This window comes from Diabrotica undecimpunctata, chromosome 7 (assembly GCF_040954645.1).
Source record: "Diabrotica undecimpunctata isolate CICGRU chromosome 7, icDiaUnde3, whole genome shotgun sequence".
NCBI classification, from domain to species: Eukaryota; Metazoa; Arthropoda; class Insecta; order Coleoptera; family Chrysomelidae; genus Diabrotica; species Diabrotica undecimpunctata.
The window spans coordinates 54,173,283-54,194,140 of record NC_092809.1 but is presented as its reverse complement, the minus strand read 5'-3'; the positions used below and the strand labels follow the sequence as shown (position 1 = coordinate 54,194,140).

Here is a 20,858-nt window from a genome sequence, read left to right as displayed (position 1 = left end):
GTATTATTGCGTTGTCTTTTATAGCAGAATATTCTAAGTTATTTTTCTATCATTTGTTATCCTTTTTGGTTCTCATTTGGTCTCATTTGGTTCCTAGTTTTTTTAATATTTCACCCATGATGAGGTTAAACAACAGAATAGTTAAACTAGTTAAACAATAAAACGGGAATCTCCCTGTTTGATCCCATTACCAATTTTAATCGGTTCAGTTAGTTATTTTTCTACTTTCACTTTTATTGTGTTGTTTTGGTAGATAGTTTCGATCGTTTTGATTATTCCTAGAAGTATTTCTCTTGCACACAATAAGTGGATAAAATGCTTTAATTTGATGCTAAATATGCTACGAGTAAAGGAACTAAAAAGAGGTTATAACAAAAAAAAAATACTTGTTAAAATCATAAGCGACAGACATGACAGGTACTTTAATAAACAGGTTGGTGAATACCACTGATTAAAAATAGACAGATTCACCTCTGTCCTAATTATTGTGCTAAAAATGATCCATTACAGTACATACGACCAACAATAATAAGCATATGTCTGAATCAAGCTCTATGAATTCTGAACTATTGAAAACTCAAATTACTCTATTTTGAAATATCTGACATAGAAAGAAATCTGACAGGATATTTAAAACCAATTAAGAATTAACGCAAAGAAGCCCGTTGTTGTCAGTTCTTTTTAATTTCGTGCTGAAGGCAATTTTAACGAAATACCTAAGAAAGGAATGATCTATGAACAAAAGCCAGATGTTGTGTTTTGACGATAATATACTAATAGCAAGAACAAAACGGGAATTAATAAGAGTATTCAAATTATTTAAGGAAGATGCCAAAGAGTATGGTCTAGGTATTAGCGAGCAGAAAAACAGTATATAGAAATGGGGCAGAATGCTTCAGACAAGTCTGAGTTCAGACAACTGAAAACCGTCACAAATATTGAGGGTAAAGGGTATAGATTCAAAAACGTGCGGAACATTAAATAAGTAGGGGTAATCTTGACAAATAAAGGGGAAGAAAACCAAAAAATCGAGAAGATGATTGCCAAAGGAAGAAGGAAAGAAGACACTTTGGAGCGCAAGGCTACAAACACTAGACACTTTCGAGGTCAGCAAAATTAAGACTATATCTAACTCACAGTCTTTTATGGCAGCGATCTCTGGGTTATGTACAAAAATCAGGAAAATATGGGAGGAGTTAGAGACGAAAAAAATATTTAGCAGAGGTTAACAAATGCACACATTACCTGTACGGGAACCCAGAAATTAGCAGGATCGTTAGATTAAAAATCTTAAAAAGTTGGGCCACGTGGCAAAAGTGTGCAAGAACGAAGATGGACAAAGGACACCCAGCTGCGTGGTAAAGGAAAGACAAGAAGAATACGACTACAAAAGGAGTGGCTAAAATTGTGTAAGGAAGATCTACAAAAAATGGGAAAATAAACGGGAAATATAAACGGCTATAAACAGTTAAATAAAGAAAAATTGTGGAAGAATTTGATATGAGATAAAAAGTAAGTAAAACTATATTACCAACATCCTTTACGAATCTTACAAATAGATTAGCACCACCCTTTTAGTAATATGTAATGAATTTTGTCTGCTTTGGGCACTTTTTATAGCACCTTTGTATGTCTACTTATTAAAAAATAATTTGTATAAAAATCTACTAGGAGTTAAGGCACAATGAATTGTTTAATACGGACTACATTAGCAAAGTTTCGTAATGGAAATGACACTTTTATTTTTTAATTCGTATATTATATTTTTTTACAAAATTTACACAATTTTTTATTTACAACTTTAATATGTTTTAAACTCTTGCTTGACCGAAGGATACTTTTGGCCTGTAACCTTGTTCATCGGCTACGAAAACAGTTTGGAATGAAACTCCTTCTGGGAAATTAAACGCAAAGTCACCGTTTACTTGGTAGTTGCTTTCTTCTTGGGAAACTTGTTGAACTTTTCCGGCTTCATTACGTTTGATTGGGTCATTAGTTTCAAATCTAAAACAACAGATTGTTTAACAGCTGGCATATGCTTGAATGCAAAGCACTTAAATACATTCCTTAAAGATAAAAGAAAAAGAAAAAATGGCAGTTTAATTTTATTTATTTAAAAGCTGAGTATAGAATTATCTATATTAGAATTTACTGATTTTAACACTAGACATAAATATTTTGGAGAATATAGGGAGGAAACTAATAAACTTAAAGAAGGGAAATGTGGAAGTGATATGGTCATTTATTGGTATTTATCAAACCAGAAAGTTTGTTTTGTTGTTAGCTTTAGGTTTGTTAAGATAGTTGGAAAATTAATTTTTTAATAGGAAATTATTATACGCGTTATATCGCTGTGCTGGTTTAAAAAATTAACTAATTAATGCTTAAAATCATTCATTTTTGTCACTACAGCTTTATACACACATCAAAATAATCTAGAGGGAAAAAGAATCCAGAGTCGTCTAAGTAGAATTTTCTTATATCTTATGAACTATTTGTTCACTGCCTTACGGCATATGAGTGATATTCCCCCCCCCCCCACAACACAAGAAGAAGAAGAGAATGATTTAGCCAAATCATCAAACCCCTCCGATGCCAGCTCAATCGAGCTATATAATAAATTTATTAAATCGACTAATCCCGCGATCGATGACATAGAAATCGTGATATCTTCTGACGATGACTCCTATCTGCCCGAGTCGGAGGAAGAAAAAAGCGAAATCGACACCGATGACGATGTTAATACGATGGACGCCATCGACGAAGAGCCGAGCCCAGCCGCAGAATCGCGCGAAGCCCCGCCCCCAACTGTAGTAGAGACACCACCCGTCGTGGACAACGTCTCCAAAAATGAAGCCGAGTCCGAAATCGGCAAGAAAATGAAAAGGCTAAGGCCCAAAGAAGACTCTCCGGAAGACGAAAAAGTAAAGAAAAAGGCCAGAGAAATGGCGGAAAGGGAAAAGGCCAATGAGCTTTTAAGGTCGGTCAATGTACTGACGGAACAGATCAAATCTCTAAAAGAAGAAAGCCGTATTCGCGAGGAAAAGGCGAATAAACAAATCCAAGACCTTCTCGCTCAGATGACTGAGCTGAGAAACGAAAATAAGGAAAAGGACAAGGAGATACAAAAACTTGTACAACATATAATGGCATTAACAGCAGCCAAGGAGAAAGAAGAGTCAATAATGGAGATCGACCCGTGAAAAGCCTCCCTCGATAACGACGTTGTAAAGCTAGTCGAACTAGAAATTGGTTCACCTCCCCCCGCAAAGTCATCCGGTAGCAAAGGCAAGCCTAAAGAGCCGGAAAGAATCATAACAACCAAAGAACCTGCAGGTTGGACACAAGTCCAAAACAAAAAAGGAAAAAAGACAGGCACCACTACTGAGAAATCAGACAGTAGTGTGAAAACAAAAATAGGCGTCGCCGAAAAGCAGACGCAGATAATAAATCAGCGGAAAGAAAACGAATTTAACAAGGCTGCGAAAGAGGCTCATGAAAGAAGCCAGAAAAAGGAAACTGCCCAAAATAACTTGAGCAAAAATAGCCAAGTTGAAAAAGAAAACGACGTACCAAAAGACTCACCGCAAACAAGCGAGGAGCCTACAGTAAAAGAGCCAATAGTAAAAGAGCCGAAACCACCGGCGATAATCCTAAAAACTGTAGGAGAACACCAAAAAATCCTGCAGAGAGCAGCCCACCAAGGCATAATGTCAGTCAATAAGTTTGCATGATCAGGCAGATCTATTGTTATTAACACAAAAACTAGAAAAGATTACCTAGGAATGGTACACATCCTAGAAGAACACACTCCAAAAGTAGAATTTATCGCATATCCCATAGATAGCGATAAACTAAAAAGAGTCATTATAAAAGGGCTATCTGCTACTACTAGCACAGTAGCAATTAAAGACGAACTATACAATAAAGGAATAGAAGCAACAAGGGTGATCAATATGATCTCCAAAAAAAGCTGATAAAAAAGTACTGCCACATTTCATCGTCACCCTCAAAGAGGAAGACGTTGCAAAAATTAAAAAAATATCTGACATATGCTACATGCTCATCTATGTAGAGGATGAATTCAAAATCACAAAAGACACCCTACAGTGTTATAACTGTCAAGGGTTCTATCACAGCTCAAAGGCTTGCCATTGCGGATCCAGATGTGTAAAATGCGGAGAAAACCACATCAGTAACGACTGTGAGAAAAGCCGAGAAACCGACCCCAAATGTGCAAACTGTGGTGAAGCGCACCCAGCAAATTATAGAGGATGCTCTAAGGCCCCCAAAAAGAAAACACCTGCCCCAACAAGACCGGTAGGAAAACCCATAAACAGCGCTCCAATCAACAAAGGAGTTAGCTACGCACAGGCAGCGAAAAAATCCGCTAAAACCACCACAGAAGCTCCAGCACAACCACAAGAAGTGTCGGTACAGGACGCAGCTACGCTCATCGCAAACTTTCATACAGAGTATAATAACAAAGTTATGGAAATGATGTCCATGATGGACAAAGCAACAAAAATGATGACTGCATTTGGAGAAGCCGTCCGAAAATGTTAGCAAACCAAAACGAAGATCTACGCATTGGGTCATGGAATTCCGGCGGAATATTCAAAAAGATCAACCTTCTGGATGAAATAATAAACAGATTAGAGCTCGATATTGTAGCCCTTCAAGAAACCAAACTAGTGGAAAGGAAAAAAACAAAATTTCCAGGCTACGATATCTATAGAACGGATCATAGAGCATTATCAGGAGGAACAGCTATATTAGTCAAAAAGGGACTCGAACACGAGCACATCCCAACACCAGACGGACTGGTGACAATGGAAGCCACAATTATTCGACTTAAGGCCAACAACGAAACACTAAAAATAGTGTCAGCTTACGTCAGACCACATGATCCGATTTTTAACGAAGATTTGAGCCTAATACTGAACTCAGAAGAGCCAACTATAATTATTGGAGACCTAAATGCTAGATCTCCTAATTGGTTTGACAGGACGACCAACCGAAACGGAAGATATCTCTGCAACCATCTCGAGAACAGACCGAACACACATGTCATTGGACCAACAGAACCGACATGTTTCCACGGAGAACTCCCTACGTATCTTGACATTGCAATCCTACACAACGTGGGTCAACAATACGAGATACACTCTCTAAATGAAGGCGATTCGACACATAACCTAATCGTCCTGACCCTGGGCGCATTAGAATTGAACTATTTGCAGCCCCACAATAGAAAGAAGACAAGTTGGCCAAACTTCAGAAGAATTGTGAGCGAGAACATCGGTAACATCCCAACAATTAATAATATTACAGAACTAGAAGATAGTGTAATAAAACTAAAACAAGCAATAAACAATGCTATCGATGCCAGCTCCAAAACCGAAACAATCACAAGACAAAAAGGAAGATTCAGGGATATAAGTATAGAACTTCAAAACCTAATGAAAGAGAAAAACCGGAAAAGAAGAAGAGCCTACCGCACAAGAACGGTAGAAGACAAAAGTATTGCAAATGAGCTAGACAGGGAAGTGAAAAAACAACTTCAAAATCATAGAAATGAAAGCTGGGACTCCTATATCGATGAGTTAAATCCTAACAAATCCGCCTTCTAGAAGTTATCTAAAATCCTCCGAAAGGACAACAAACCCATACCTCTCCTACACGGAGTAAACGGGATTGTCCATACGGAAATCGACAAAGCCGAAGTCATGAAGGACGAATTAAAAAGGGCGTGTAGAAACAACGAACTCCCCGACGATGACATAGACTTTGAAGAAGAGGTAGAAAGAGCAGCGAGAAGACTTAGAAGAAAAAAGGGCAGAACAGGTATTACACATATATCTCCCGAAGAAATAAAGGAACTTATAAAAATGACAAATGCCAAAAAAGCCCCAGGACCCGACAACATCACAAACAGGGCGCTGAAAAATCTACCAACAAAAGCTATTGTTTATATCACTAACATAATAAACATCATGCTAAAACTACGATATTTCCCAGATAGGTGAAAAGAGGCACACGTAATAATGATTGCAAAACCTGGTAAAAACGGCACATTTCCGCAAAATTACAGACCTATCAGCTTATTATCATCTCTAAGCAAGATAGCGGAAAGAGTCATACTAAGAAGACTCAATGAAGAATCACAAATGCTAGGAACCATACCAGAGGCTCAATTCGGGTTCAGAAGCGAACACTCCTGTGAATTACAGGTACTACGACTTACAGAATTTATCACCAAAGGATTTAATGAAAAAATATACACAGCTACAGCTTTTCTGGACGTCAGCAAAGCCTTCGACAGAGTCTGGCACCATGGACTCATCTATATAATGAATGAATTTGGTTACAGTGAGGCGATGACATGCCTTCTTGCGTCATATCTTGCCAACAGAAGGTTCAGAGTTCGAATAGGGGCAACCCTATCCGAAGTCGGGACCCTGGAGGCGGGTGTGCCTCAGGGAGCGGTGCTGTCGCCTTACCTGTACACCATCTATACGGCCGACACGCCAAAAGAGCCAGGCTCTCTGTTGAGTCTTTACGCTGACGACACAGCAATAGCTGTTAGCTGGAGAAACCCGGATCATACAGCTAATCATCTGCAAAGAGCAGTAAACAGATTCCAAAGATGGCGCATAAAATGGAAAATAGCCCTAAATCCAGACAATACACAGGCTGTAATGTTTAGTCACAGAAGAAGTGTACCAAATCGCGAAATTACAATCGAAAACACCCCAGTAGACTGGACCAACCAGGCTAAATACCTAGGGGTACATCTAGACAAGAAGCTAACGTTCACTGAGCACATCAATCAGCAAATACACAAAGCCAAAGCGTTGAAAAGTCAGTTCTCAACACTTATAAGAAGGAAAAGTAAACTACGATTTAAAACCAAAATCAGGGTTGCGAATAGTATTATCCTGCCAGTCCTAACATATGCATCCGCAGCGTGGGGACACACCTGTAAAACAAACAGGAAAAAGATACAGACCACTCAGAATCAAATAGTCAGAGATGCCCTTAAGATACCAAGGTACGTACCCTTAAGATACGTATATAGAGACTTAGGACAAACAAGAATCCTACGCACGCTAGAAGAGAGAGCATATGAAATTTTTAACGGACTAAGAAACCACCCAAGCAGAATGTTAAGAGAGCTGACTAACTACAATGAAAACATAAGGACGGTACATAGAAGACCAAAACAACAGATAGCTCGATATAGGGAGAACCCGAGCGAATAAATAAAGAATGAGATGGTTGCAAGAAGAACGAACAAGAAATGCAGTCATTCAGAAAACACACCAAAAAAACTCTGGCGAGAGGGTACGCTTTTCTTTTTAGGTTTTTAGGTAATTATAAGTCCAATATACACTTGGGAATGCACACCCCAATACACTCACACAAATAGGATTAAGGAAAAAAGGGAAGGAAAGAAAAAAGAATTGTTGCCCAGGCATTTTATAGTCCCGAAACCACAAGGAAGTCCACAAAAAAAAAAAATGTATTTTCTGATTACATAACTTAAATTCATATTGATATATTCATACTTTTCATTACACCGTTTCACGTAAATTTACCTTATATAGCAAACATAGAAGGGACCCGTCAGGCCTTCTATATACCGCTCCGCGGACTAGGCCCTTAAGGCAGATCGAATGAAAGATCTACTCGCGAAATCCGAGCACTGAGGTCATGTGCGGCATACATGGGCTTGGTGGCCGGACCCCTCTCGGGTGCTCAGCCGGCGAGGAGAACAAAATTTATTTTGCCAAATCGGCGGCTGAGTGACCGAGCACACACTCTTTTCCGGACATAGAGTCATCAGCTCAGGCTGATGGCTCTATGGTCGGAACACACGCTCTTTTTTCTTTTTTTAGGGACTCAAGTCCCGACGTAAAGCTAGAGTAAAATCAATAAAGTCAGTAAAGTAAATAGAGAGAAAAGCCTAGATGTGGCTACCCCTACAGTTAGGTGGCATAACCACATTCACTAAAAACCAGGGATGTCCTATTACCCAGGGCGTCTTAAGTAAATTTCAGATCATAAGCCTCCTCACGTAAGTCACACGATGAGGAGGGGTGGTGGAAAAGCCTGGGGGTCAGATAGGTACCACTTCGACTAGCGAGGTGTGACCGGTTTGATCTTCGGACATGTGGATCCCATTCTTACATTAGTATATACATGTTCCTAGGGGCAGGGTTGATCACTGCGTGTGTGTGTGTGTGGCCTTCACGGTTATTAATTACTCTCCTACATCTGTAAGGCAAACTCATGAGCAGATGGTCAATGACTTGCTGCATCATTTTGTTCCACCCCATTGAAAGGCCCTCAAACAGTTACTGTCTTTTATTAAACGCAATATTTTTTATATAATGCATCTGTCCAATATTTTTCATACATAATCAATTGGGTTTAAATCTGGCGATTGTGCAGAGCATGGTAAAACCTTAATTTTATTATCTTCGAGGAATATTGCATACTGCCAGGCGCAGGACCCTGGCAATATGCGGACCCACATTATTTTTTCAATAATTGAAATTGAGATCCAGCTTGTTCTGCAAAGGGTACAACAATAGGTTCGACAATAATATCAGAGTAGTCTGTTACGTTTAGAAACCGTTCCAGACAAATAATATTGGTTCTTTCACCAAGATTTATACCACCCTATACCAGAATAGATGCCTCTGAGATGTATATATACAAAAGAATGTTGAGAATTCCATGGGTACAGAGTTACTAATGTTGAGGTACTTCGTCGCATGTGTAAACAATAAGAATTACTAAGAATAATCAAAGAGAGGAAAATGCAATACTTAGGGCATGTGCTGAAAGGCGAAAGATACGAATTACTTCAAGTTATACTGGAAAATTTTATTTCCCAATCAGAAATATCAATACAACCGGAAAAATATATTAGTTAGGGCACACTACCAAGAGGGCTCCTAGAAGATGAAAATAATTAACCTTTTGTACGAATTTTAACGTTTTTTAATAATTAGAAGACGACGCCGAAATTTCTACAGAAAATGTTTTTTTACTATAGGTAGGAACTATATATTAATGGAAAAACTCGTCAAATACTATCGGCTATTGTCATGACCTGAAGAAACTTTTTTTTATGGACTATTACTATTTATTCTGCATCGAAACCTTATATACAAAACTCTGATAAATATTAAAATAGGCGCGAAATCACTGAATTTGTACCCTATTTGTCTGTAGGTGGAACTATCTTTACATTAATTTTAAATTTGGAGTAGTTGTTCCAATGACAATATTACCTATTAATGGGTGTGGTTATCAGTAGTTATAGACAAATCACAATTAAAACACTATGTGTGTGAGTCGATACCATTAGCACGTAAGAAATTTTGTTTTGTTTCGATTTGTTGAAGGACTAGACCCATTTCTGATTGGAAAATACTAATGACTGGCAGAAAACCAGCCAGTTTTTATAAGTCTAGAAAAAAGGAACCTGTTAATAATTATTGACTAGATACATTTATTTATGTAGATAGGTTTTGATAAATTACGGAATAAAAACTATTATTATTATAGTTGTTAATGAGTTTTCAAACGTTTTAGAGACTTTTACAGTTCAACTAATTAATTTTTCTCAACACGTATTTGAGTAAATAGCTAAATGATAACGCCACACAACAAAACATTAACTGTGGCACTATAAAGTGTTTTATTGTGTTTGAACACGGTTAAATTTTGCATATTTCCCGGAATAATAATAAATAGCCTGTTTGGATAATTGTAGATAAATACAAATTTAAATCACAATTTATTCACTTTTCTGTCACATTAATGGGTTTTAACCCTATAGAGCATACGTTGGGCCTGTCAGACCTATGACGGTTTATTTTTCGCGATAAAATGCACCTGTTTATATCTATAATGTTTATGTTCAGTGTACCTTCGTAACTATGTAAGCAGTATAGATTTCTGTATCAGATATTTATAGGGATGGCGGTTTTTGACAAAACACCTGTTTTCAGTTATACCGGTTTTTGTGCTTACGGTTTAACCTGGCGGTTATAACCGGCCAAAAAAACCGGTTTTTCCAAAAACCGGTTTTCGGTTTTTCTAATCCAATAGGTTACAAGTTTGCACTTTCATACTTTAAAAATCAAGAACCGGTTATAACCGGGACAAAAAAACAACCGATAAAACCGGTTATTGCGAAGTAAAAAAACCGGTTTTCGGTTAAAATCGGTAGGTTTTTTCCATCCCTAGTTATTTATTGTTAGTTACTAAGAGTTAGTATACGGGGTGCTGTTGGCATGACAGGCATAACATAAATATTCATTCGCGTTATTTGTTTGACGAATAAAGTACCACGTATTTTACGTTTTAGGACGTTCTTCTGTCGTTAGAAAATAATTGCCGTTTTGTTAAAAAAAATTACTAAAGGTGATGTTTATAGTAGTTGTTGTATGATATTGAGGTTATAATTTTATATTATTATTTAGTTTAAAATTGATAATTACGAGAAAGAAGTCCATGTAGAGGATATAGACGATGATAATGACTCGGTGGGAGATCCTGATTATTTTGAAGTCAGCGATCATAACACAGACTCAGAAGAGTAGATTGAAGGTGAAGCACATGTAGAAAATAAAGACATCCAACCAGGTGAGAGGTTTCCTCTTTTTTTTCTCTTCTCTTCCTCTTTTCGTGGGAAAGAAAAGAAGAAATGGAAAAAAAGAATGTCCTCGTAACAACGTTCACACTAGGAAAGAAAATATAATAACTCATATTCCTAGGGTGAAACTCTATGCCAGAATCTCAAAAACGCCCTTAGAATGCTGGTTAAAACTAATAAGCGAAGATATGTTATATTGCATTGTACATAATACAAATATTTATATACGAAAAATTAACAAATAACGAAGTTTTTGATTACAGAAAAAGACCAACGATTTTAAATTAAGTTAAAGCTGTTATCGGAATCCTATACCTAGCAGGTATATTACATGGCAACAGATTAAATCTTACTAAATTTTAAACCACTGATGGTACTGGTAATTCTGAAGTCTGGGTCTGAGTCAATCTGGAGATTTATGTAGGGCTTCAGTTGGAGGGTCCATTTAAAATTGGTTACAAAACTGACTACGTTGTAGAACGATTGTGTAAGCCCATTTTTAAATCCAGAAGAAATGTTACGATGGATGATTGGTTTACTGGAATTGAAATAATGTAAAAGATGCTTAAAGATCATAAGTTAACAGTTGTAGGAATGGTACGGAAAAATAAGAAACAGATACCACTGGCATTTATTCAACCTAAAAATAGAGATATACATTCAACATTATTTGGCTTTCCCGAAAATGTTTCTATTGCCTTATATATTAATAAAAATCAAATGGGTATTGGTAGCTTCTAGTTTACATGACGACGATAACATCGATGAACAAATAGCTGAACTAAAGTTATGTAGTGAATATAATTGTGCAAGAAATTCTCGACGCTGGCCTATGGTCATATTTTATGGAATACTGAATGTAGCTGGTGTAAATGCTTTTATACTCTATAATTCTAGCAAAAATAGTACTACCGTTAGACGACATTTTTTAAAACAGTTATTATTGCAGTTAATTAACGACAAATTCAAATATTTAGGATTCATACTCTCAAAAAATGGAACCACCGAGAAAGAGATAACCAGCAGATTAGCACAAACAGGAACATGTATTAAACAAAGGAATGGGGTACTGTGGTATAGACAGATTACCAGAAATACAAAGAAGGGAATTTATAACACCTTGATACGCAGTATAATGACCTATGGAGCAGAGAATTGGGTAATAAATAAATGAAACAGGTCCAAAATCACAGCAACTGAAATCGAGTTTATGAGAAGAAGCTGCAGAGTGATAAAAATCGATCGCATCAGAAATGAGGAGATAAAACGAAGAATGGCAGTAGAACAAGGCATACTCAGCTACATCGAAGAAAAACGTTTAATTTGTTAAGGACATGTGAGAAGAACAAATCATACAAGGTGGATAGCAAAGATTTCGGATTGGAGCCCAATAGGAAGGAGGAAAAGTGGTAGAGAAGATCATGGAGGGATGAAGTGGACGAGGCCATGGAAAGACCTTAGAGATGGAGAATGGCAGAACAGAAAGGACTGGAGACGATGGCTGAAAGAATAAAGGCGGCGATAGCTGTAAAAATCCCTGTATAGATAGATAGATATTGCAGTTGATGAAAAACCATTTGATGGTAAGAACTGAAAACTTGCATTTGCCACGCCAAACCCGAAATAATGCAAGAATATTTGCTTAAATGGAACTAATAGAAGATAATAACCCCGAGCCTTCAACCACTAAGAGAAGGTACTGTACATTTTGCAAGAAAAGAAAAAGTAGATAATATTGTAAAAAATCGGCATGTTGCATTTGTTTGTAACATGCTAATTACGTATGTACTAATTGTAGTGAAAACCTCTGACTTCCTAATTCTATCGAAAACTTGTGATTTTAGCATTTTAAGTTTCCAGTATAAACCCACTGTAGTAAGGAATATTTAATGAAGTGATGTATTTCTCATATTTTATAATACTAAACTACTAGATGTATTGCTGCATAATTGGCAATTAAAACTTATTACCCATAGGCCTCTCAGGCCTAACGAGCACTATAGTGGATTTTTTTTAACATGTTTCCTGTAGAGTTAATAGGGTTATACTTCTTTACTTGTCACACCGGAGCTGATCGGTTCTTTTCTGTAATGGAGATATCACGACACGAGATCCTTGAGACCATTTACAGGGCAAGGGCTCATTTTACAAATAAAGAAATACTGAAGAGCGTTAGTAAAAAAATAAAACTAATCATTTCTATATAAACAAGAAAACTGCAATACCTAGACCACGCAATAAGAGGACCAAAATATAAAATTTCGAGACTCATAAAACACTGAAAGAGTTAAGAAAAAAGATCTGTTGATCGAAGACAAAATTATCGGTTGAAGAATCTATGTGATTGGTATCAATGCAGATCTATTGACCAGTTTAGAGTAGTAAGTTTAAAAATACAAATAGACATTAGGATTGCCAACCCCTGCTGTAAGAAGAAGGTTACATTGCTAGACAAAAAGTAAAATTATTGGTATACTTATTGGATAAGTGTAAACTTGTTGCCTTTCGTAGAAAATATTTGCTAGTATTGAGTAAGCAGTTGTTAACAGGGTTATACCTCTGTATTAGTCATACTGGAGCTGACAGCATTTTTATGTAACGTGCATATCAGGCTTTGAGACCAGTCACAATGCATGGTCTTGTTTTTTTGAACAAGAACTATTAAAAGTTTATGCAGTAGCATAAACTATTAAAAGTTTATGCAGTAGCATAAACTATTAAAAGTTTATGCAGTAGCATAAACTTTTAATAGTTCTGTAGCAAAGCGTCGCCACCATTCTTCTAGAGCTCACTGCAAATTTGATCAGTGTGTGGTGATTTATTATTTTTCAATTTTTAAGTGAATGGATTGGAAAACTCTTTTATTCTTAGGTTATCTTTCATTTGGATTAGATAGATTTCAATCATTTCCATCTTCTAGGGTGTTATCTGCCTCTTTAATATGATGGCCATTAAATTTTGCGTAAAAAAATTCAACCCATCTGTTCAAGATTAAGGTAGTATCGCTTGGGATATTTCCTTCTCCATCCTTACAGCACCACTTTATTTAAATTTCTGTAGAAGTTTCAAGAAGATAAGTCAAGGTAGTCAAAAATATCACTAGATGGCACCTTTAAAAAAAGAACTTTTGAGTAACGTTTTAATTTCTTAGTCATTCTATGTTTTTTAACTGCTTTTCCTTAAATTGCCTTTTTTTCTATAAAATGTTTTTTCTTCCCTTCTCAAAGTTTGGTTTTCCTTCTTTGTTCTTCTTGTACATCCAGCTGAATTTGTCTTTAGGTATGCTCTGCTTCTTGGCACTCCTGATCAAATCATTCGTTATATTATAAGTGGTTTAATTTCAAAATAGTTCTGTTGCCTTCCCAGTTAATATGTTTCTTATTTTGTCTGTAATTCCTCTATATATTCTTCTGCCTCCAGGCTCTTCATTTCCTCATCCATTTGTCTTCTATACTTTCTCACAACGGTTTTAAAGCCCAAGTTATCAACATTATTGCTGTCTTGTTGCATATGTTTATCCTTCTTTACGTTTGATATTCTTTCTCTGATATTATCATTATATGTCATATAAGTGGTCATTAAATATATTTGAACGTCGGTAGCTTTTGATGTTTATAAGGTCTTGCATCTATCAGGATGTGATCTATCTGGTTAATAATTTCGTTCTCAGAGAATTTCAATGTTTTTTTGTGTATTATTTTATGAGGAAATCTCTTTTCTCATATTATCAAATTTTTGGCACTTTTAAAGTTTATTAGTCTCAACCTGTTAACATTTGACTCTTGATGTAATCTCTTAAATCCTATAGTTGGCTGGAAAAAGGGCTCTTTGTTAATTTTTGCATTAAGTTTCCCGGCAATTATTTTCAGGTTATGACGAGATTTATGGATATATATATATATATATATATATATATATACCTATATATATATATATATATATATATATATATATATATATATATATATATATATATATCCTTAAAACGTTGATAACATATTTTGTTGTCTACGTTTCAAGCAAAATGCATCCAGCTGTACGGTGGTGACAATACGAACAATTTAGTTGTCATCAATCATTCCAAATTTATTTACTAGAGAATTGTCAATTGTCGTCCATGTGTAGTTATCTGTCTCCCATCAGAGGCGTCCTGAGATAGTGGATAACGCCCTACCTGATCCTATGGCCATAGGTGTAGGGAAGGTGGGACATAAAATATCACCACCGAATCAAAACAGACAAAGGTATTGCAACCCATACAGAAGATTTTCTGGTCCTCTATGTCAGGGATAGGGCTAGAGGCCAACAACCTTTTCCTGTAAAAAAGCATATGTTACAGAACCTCAGGAACTATTACCTGGATGGAACTTACGACGTCAACCCTGCCAACAAAAAATGGAATTGAGATTGGAAGCGGAATTGACATGGAATATTCAAACCCTGTACCGAGCTGGAGTACTCACATCTTTACTAGATATAGTAAACACATACAAAGTAGATGATTTAGCACTGCAGGAATTGCGGTACGTGATTTTGAAGTAGCAACAAAATATGAAATAGAAATAGAAAATTATACCCGTAAAAATCATTGGTTGTTTGACGAAGAATGTAAGAACGCAACCAAAGAAAAAAAATTACACCTACGAAAAGATGCTTACCCAATGAACTAGAACAACTGTAGAGAATTACCAGACAAAGAGAAGAGAAGAAAAAAATTTACAAAAAAAAACGAGACCACTTAAATAAGGAATTTAATTATATCGAAAGCTTTAACAGAAAAAAAAAAGAATAATTAAGAATATTCTATAAAAAAGGTAACATCAACAGAAAAGAATTCAAGAAAATTACAAGCCAATGAACTCACAATGGTGACCCATTAACAACAAGAAAAAATGTATTTAAGTGATAAGTAAAATACTTTAACGAGGAATATATACTTTATATAGAGAAAAAAGACAAAGAAGACAAAGAGATAAGGTGAACAAAATATACGAGAGGGAAGAGGAATCACGCAACGATTCTTAAAGTTAAAGACGCAGTTACAAAAACTAGCCAGAACGAAATCAACCGGAACAGATTAGTTTTTAGCTGAACTATATAAATATGGTGGTCACGATGCCATAATAGTACTAGAGCATCTTATAAATAAAATATGGACACAAATACTTTCCACCGTACACAAAAACGCAGATATTTTTGAATACTCTAATCACCAAGGAATATCTCTTCTTAATTCTGCGTATAAATTTTTTACACAATAATATGCCGCCGTAACGCACCCTATGCAGAACGAAGAGTAGGAGAATACCATACTTGTTTCAGAGGTGGCAAATCTACAATTCATTAGATTACAACCCTAAGACAAATTTTAGAAAAAAAATACTGGAATATGGCATAGATACTCATCACATGACAGCCTATAACTTGGTCACAACAAGAAAAATGTTCAAAGCAATAAAATAGCTAGAAGTACCAAATTAGATGATAATTTTGACAAAACTAACTCTTGAAAAAGTTGAATGTAGAGTACGAATACAGGGAAAACTATCAGAACATTTTTAAATAAATTAACAGACTGCGCCAAGGATACTGACTGCTGGCTCTCTCATGTATACTGTTCAATATAGCTCTGGAAGAGGTAAAACGTATATCACAAATCATAACTACTAGTTCACTGTATAACAACTCAGTGCAAATCCTTGCCTATGCTGATAAGATCAATATTGTTGAGAGAATGGAAAACTCTGAACGAAAGTAGTATGTAGTACTAGAAGAATCGACTACAAAAATGGATTTAATAATAAAAAACCAACAAAACAAACACAGTAAACGAATTTGTATACCTCAAGTATTCGTTCAAACTTTATAGAATATACTGGGAACTAGATATCGTAGAATATATATTAAGGTGGGACGTCTGGGGTAGATAGGGCATGTAATGCGGATGAAACAAAATGACCCAACTAGAAAAACGCTCTTGCATAGAATCATTGGTCAGAAAAGAAGAGTAAGACCTAGCACAAGGTTTCTTAATGACATGAGAAATATGAGAAAATGTGCTTGGCGGAGAAAGGCGATGTAAAGTGACGACTGGAGAAAAAGTATTGAGGAAGCTAGGACTAACTCAGGATTGTAAAGCCAGAAAGATGATTGTCACCTCTCCTTGTCACTAATACTAGCAATGACTTTCATAGTAAAAATAAATATTCTTTAGAATACAGTACAATAATCACAGAAAGTAACCTCTTCACCACGTCAAACTTTTGTTGCCAAAACAAATTTAGGTTTTTGGCAACAAAAATTTTGGTTTAGGATGACTATTCCAGGCAGAGACATTATTGATTTATTTAAGTGAAAAATAAAAAATCAGAACACAGTGATGGTATACATATTGTTAACGTTTATAGCGATATTATTCATCTTGTCGATAAATTTAAATTTCTTAGTAATAGTCTAGCTACAGAAGATTTATCATAACATTTTATTCAATGTTATGTTACAAGTTAAACCAATTTTTGTTAACTATTACAAAGTATGAAAGCAACGTCAATAGATATTGTACGAATATAAGGATATTTCGTAAAATACAGATTGAAAATCTAGTACTTTAATATAAAACTGTAACGCTATGTATGTCAGTTACTTACGCGAAATCATATCCATCTTCCCTAACGTCACTCTCGTATCTTAAAATTTTAGAATCTCGTTCTGGTGGTGGTGCCGCAACACATACAGCTATTAATCCAGCCAATAAAACAATTTGTACCTTCATTTTTAGTTTGCGTTTATTTGATGATGAACAACGAATATCAGATTAAATCCTAATTTTCTATTTAAATGAATAATTTTTGGGTGATTATTCAAATTATTAGTGGGGATAAGATGATGCACAATTAAAATGTAAGGCAATATATCTTCGAATGAATGCTGAATTTTAATTAATGAAGTGCAGGTCAGTAGCCGAAAATTTTATTGCTGAAAATTTATTTTAAATGTACAAAACATTGTAATGTTTATTACATTGAAATTAAATTTGTAGTGGAGAACAGAAAATATAAATGTTATATTAATGTAACTACGTGAGCACTTTGTTCTAGTAAGAATAAAGTTACTTAAAAACCAGCGTTTCCCAAATTTATTTTTCCGTGGCCTGGCTATTTTTGTGCTTATACTTCGTGTCCCACTATTTTTTTTGCATACCCTGGTGTGTGTACAAGAAAACATAATATTTGTTATACTTTGATATAATTTAATAAAGAATCATTAGCTTAACCCGGCACTACATATGTGGGGTTTCACAAACCCCAGCTCCCAAATATCGCTCTTAAAATAAATCAAACGCAGACTTATGCGCACGTCCACCCCAATAGCTTCCCAAAAATTTCCCCACCATCGAATTCAGGCGTTACCTCAGTACATTGTAGGCAGTGAGTGAAGTTACACGCGCCTGAAACAGTCTGGGGTGTGTCAAACCCCACCTATGTACTCGCGTTTGCAATTTTGACATTATAAGTAAGTTTTTATTTTTGACTTATTTGAATCTGCATATTCAATTGTTTAATTTTTTAGCTAAAATATCATGTCATACGAAGCGAAACAGAAAAAGCTTGAAGCTCTATGGGCTGAAATTGATGACGATGCCATCGAATCGGGAAGCAATGACGATATTGACCATATCTCTGAAAGCGACCAAAACACCGACTCAGAGCAGGATATCGCAATAGAAGATGTAGTTTCTGACGGAGATTCAGACATGGAGACATCAAAAACAGAACTTCAGAATGAGACGGAAAATAAAAGCACCGACGGACCTCCAAGAAACAAAGAAATGTATCTCGGAAAAGACGGAAGACAATGGAACAAACTTGCTTCAAATAATAAACGGGTTCGAACAAGATCAGAGAACATTATTACTCATTTGTCGGGTGTGAAGCATTATGCAAAAAATGCTAAACGTGCTTTAGATTGTTGGCAATTGTTTTTTGACCGACAAATGATCGAAGACATAGTGCGCTGGACCAATCTCAAAATTCAACAAAAATCAATTGCATATCAAAATAAATGCATGATGAAACCAACCAATGAATGTGAAATTAAAGCATTTATCGGACTTCTTTATTTAGCAGGTATGTTTTATTCGAATCGTCAGAATTTGAGAGACTTATGGCAAACAGATGGGACTGGTGTCGATATATTCCACAATACGATGTCTATAAATCGTTTTCAATTCCTGATTGTCTGTCTTCGGTTCGATAACATCGAGAATCGTAAAGACAGATTGGCGATTGACAAATTAGCTCCAGTTCGTGGAATTCTGGACAAATTTATTGAAAATTGTAAGCAGACCTACACTCTCAATATGTGACGATAGATGAGAGGTTGGAGTCTTTTCGTGGAAGATGTGCTTTCAAACAGTACATGCCCAACAAGCCTGCAAAGTATGGGATCAAATTGCAAACCCTAGTTGATGCCCGTTCTTACTACGTTTTAAATTTGGAAGTGTATGCAGGAAAACAGCCAGAAGGTTCCTACAGTGTTAATAATTCCCCAATAGATATAGTAGAGAGGCTAATACAACCCATTTCTGGTTCCAACCGAAATGTGACCTTTGACAACTGGTACACTAGTTATAAATTAATGATAAAATTGCTGAACGAGCATAAACTTACGTCAGTAGGCACGCTGAGAAAGAACAAACGATGCATCCCAGTACAATTTTTCACAGTCCAGGACAGAGAACAAATGACATCTTTATTTGGCTTTCAGAAAGATATTACACTTTTATCGTATGTGCCGAAAAAAAAAAATAAAAACGTCCTACTGTTGTCCACCATGCACCATGATGGGGCTATTGATGAAGCAACTGGCGATAAAAATTTACCAGAAATATTAAGCTTCTACAACTTTACTAAAAGTGGAGTAGATTTAGTGGATGAACTGTCTGCATCATATAACGTATCTAGAAACTCACGGAGATGGCCTCTTACGATCGTGTTTTCTCTCTTGAATACAGCCGCCATAAATGCTTTGGTGATATACAGAGAAAACAATCAAGATTTCAAGCTTGCCAGAAGATTGTTTATTAAAATGTTGGGCTTTGAATTGATCCAGGACCACATATCTAAAAGAAAAAATAATCCAAGAATACCAAGGAGTATTCGTCAAAACATTGCACATTTTGGCCAAGATGCCCCTGCAGTGCCACCTGCCAAGATTCCAAAACTCATGGGAAGATGTTCAGTATGTCCAAGAAGCCGAGATCGGAAAACTAAATATTTCTGTTCAAACTGTGAATCATTACTGTGCCTGGAGCATGCTGTCATAAGTTGTCAAAATTGCATGAATTCAAATAGCGATTAATTTTTTTTCTTTTACTGTACAACCGGGCAGAGTTTTTCCTTGTATTATCTTACTATTAGATTTTCATTTATTGTATTTCTGATCATATGGTGTTTATATTTTTTGGTATATGCTTATTTTATATTTTTGCTTATGGAGAATTCCCTATTATTAGTTTATTTTTAATTTCTTTTGAATAAAGGTGTTCTGATTATTTCATTTTTGCTTAAATAGTCCTTAGATGATCACTTCAGACCATGAAATTAGAAAACATATAAAAAAAATGCCAGAAAAAATTCTGATTTTCTTAGAAATTGGGGTTTGTCACACCCCACATATGTACTAAAGACAAAAAAATCCACGTATGTGACGCAGGGTTAATCAAAAATTTAATAAAATAAAAATCAAATACTTTATTAATGAGCAGTATGCAGTTGCTTTTGGTTTACTAGAAACTTCACGTTTGGATGAAAATATTTTATTTTATCCTTAGGTCCGGTTCGACTTCGAAACGGTTCCTATATTTATTTTTGACGAAAACCAGTGTTGAAAACCCTGCTTCACACTTATAGGTCCTAACAAAAGGAATTAGAAACTTCATCGCTTTTCCTGCTAAAACTGGATACTCCTGGCGGCAAGACAGCCAAAAATCTATGAGTGGTATTTTGTCAAATGTGTATTTGAGTGCTCTATTCCATAATAGTTCAATTACTGACTCATTATCTAAACCCTGAATTTCTGTCTCGGATTTTACGTCCACTGTAAATGGATTCCTTATCCATGCTTTGTTGCTGACGATTGGTGAAAATATTCCGTTAGATTTGCCTTCAGTCCTATACTTTAT

At 35.7% G+C, this 20,858-nt stretch overlaps 1 protein-coding gene across 1 annotated transcript; it reads right to left on the bottom strand.

Annotated features, from left to right (window-relative positions):
* Positions 1-1,737: 1,737 nt before the first annotated feature.
* Positions 1,738-17,499, bottom strand: LOC140446759 (flexible cuticle protein 12-like). Its single transcript, XM_072539351.1, has 2 exons — positions 17,323-17,499; positions 1,738-2,004 (listed from the first exon to the last, which is right to left on the bottom strand). Exons 1-2 carry the CDS (start codon positions 17,445-17,447, stop codon positions 1,812-1,814), a joined length of 318 nt encoding a protein of 105 aa, XP_072395452.1. The 5' UTR covers positions 17,448-17,499; the 3' UTR covers positions 1,738-1,811.
* Positions 17,500-20,858: the final 3,359 nt, after the last annotated feature.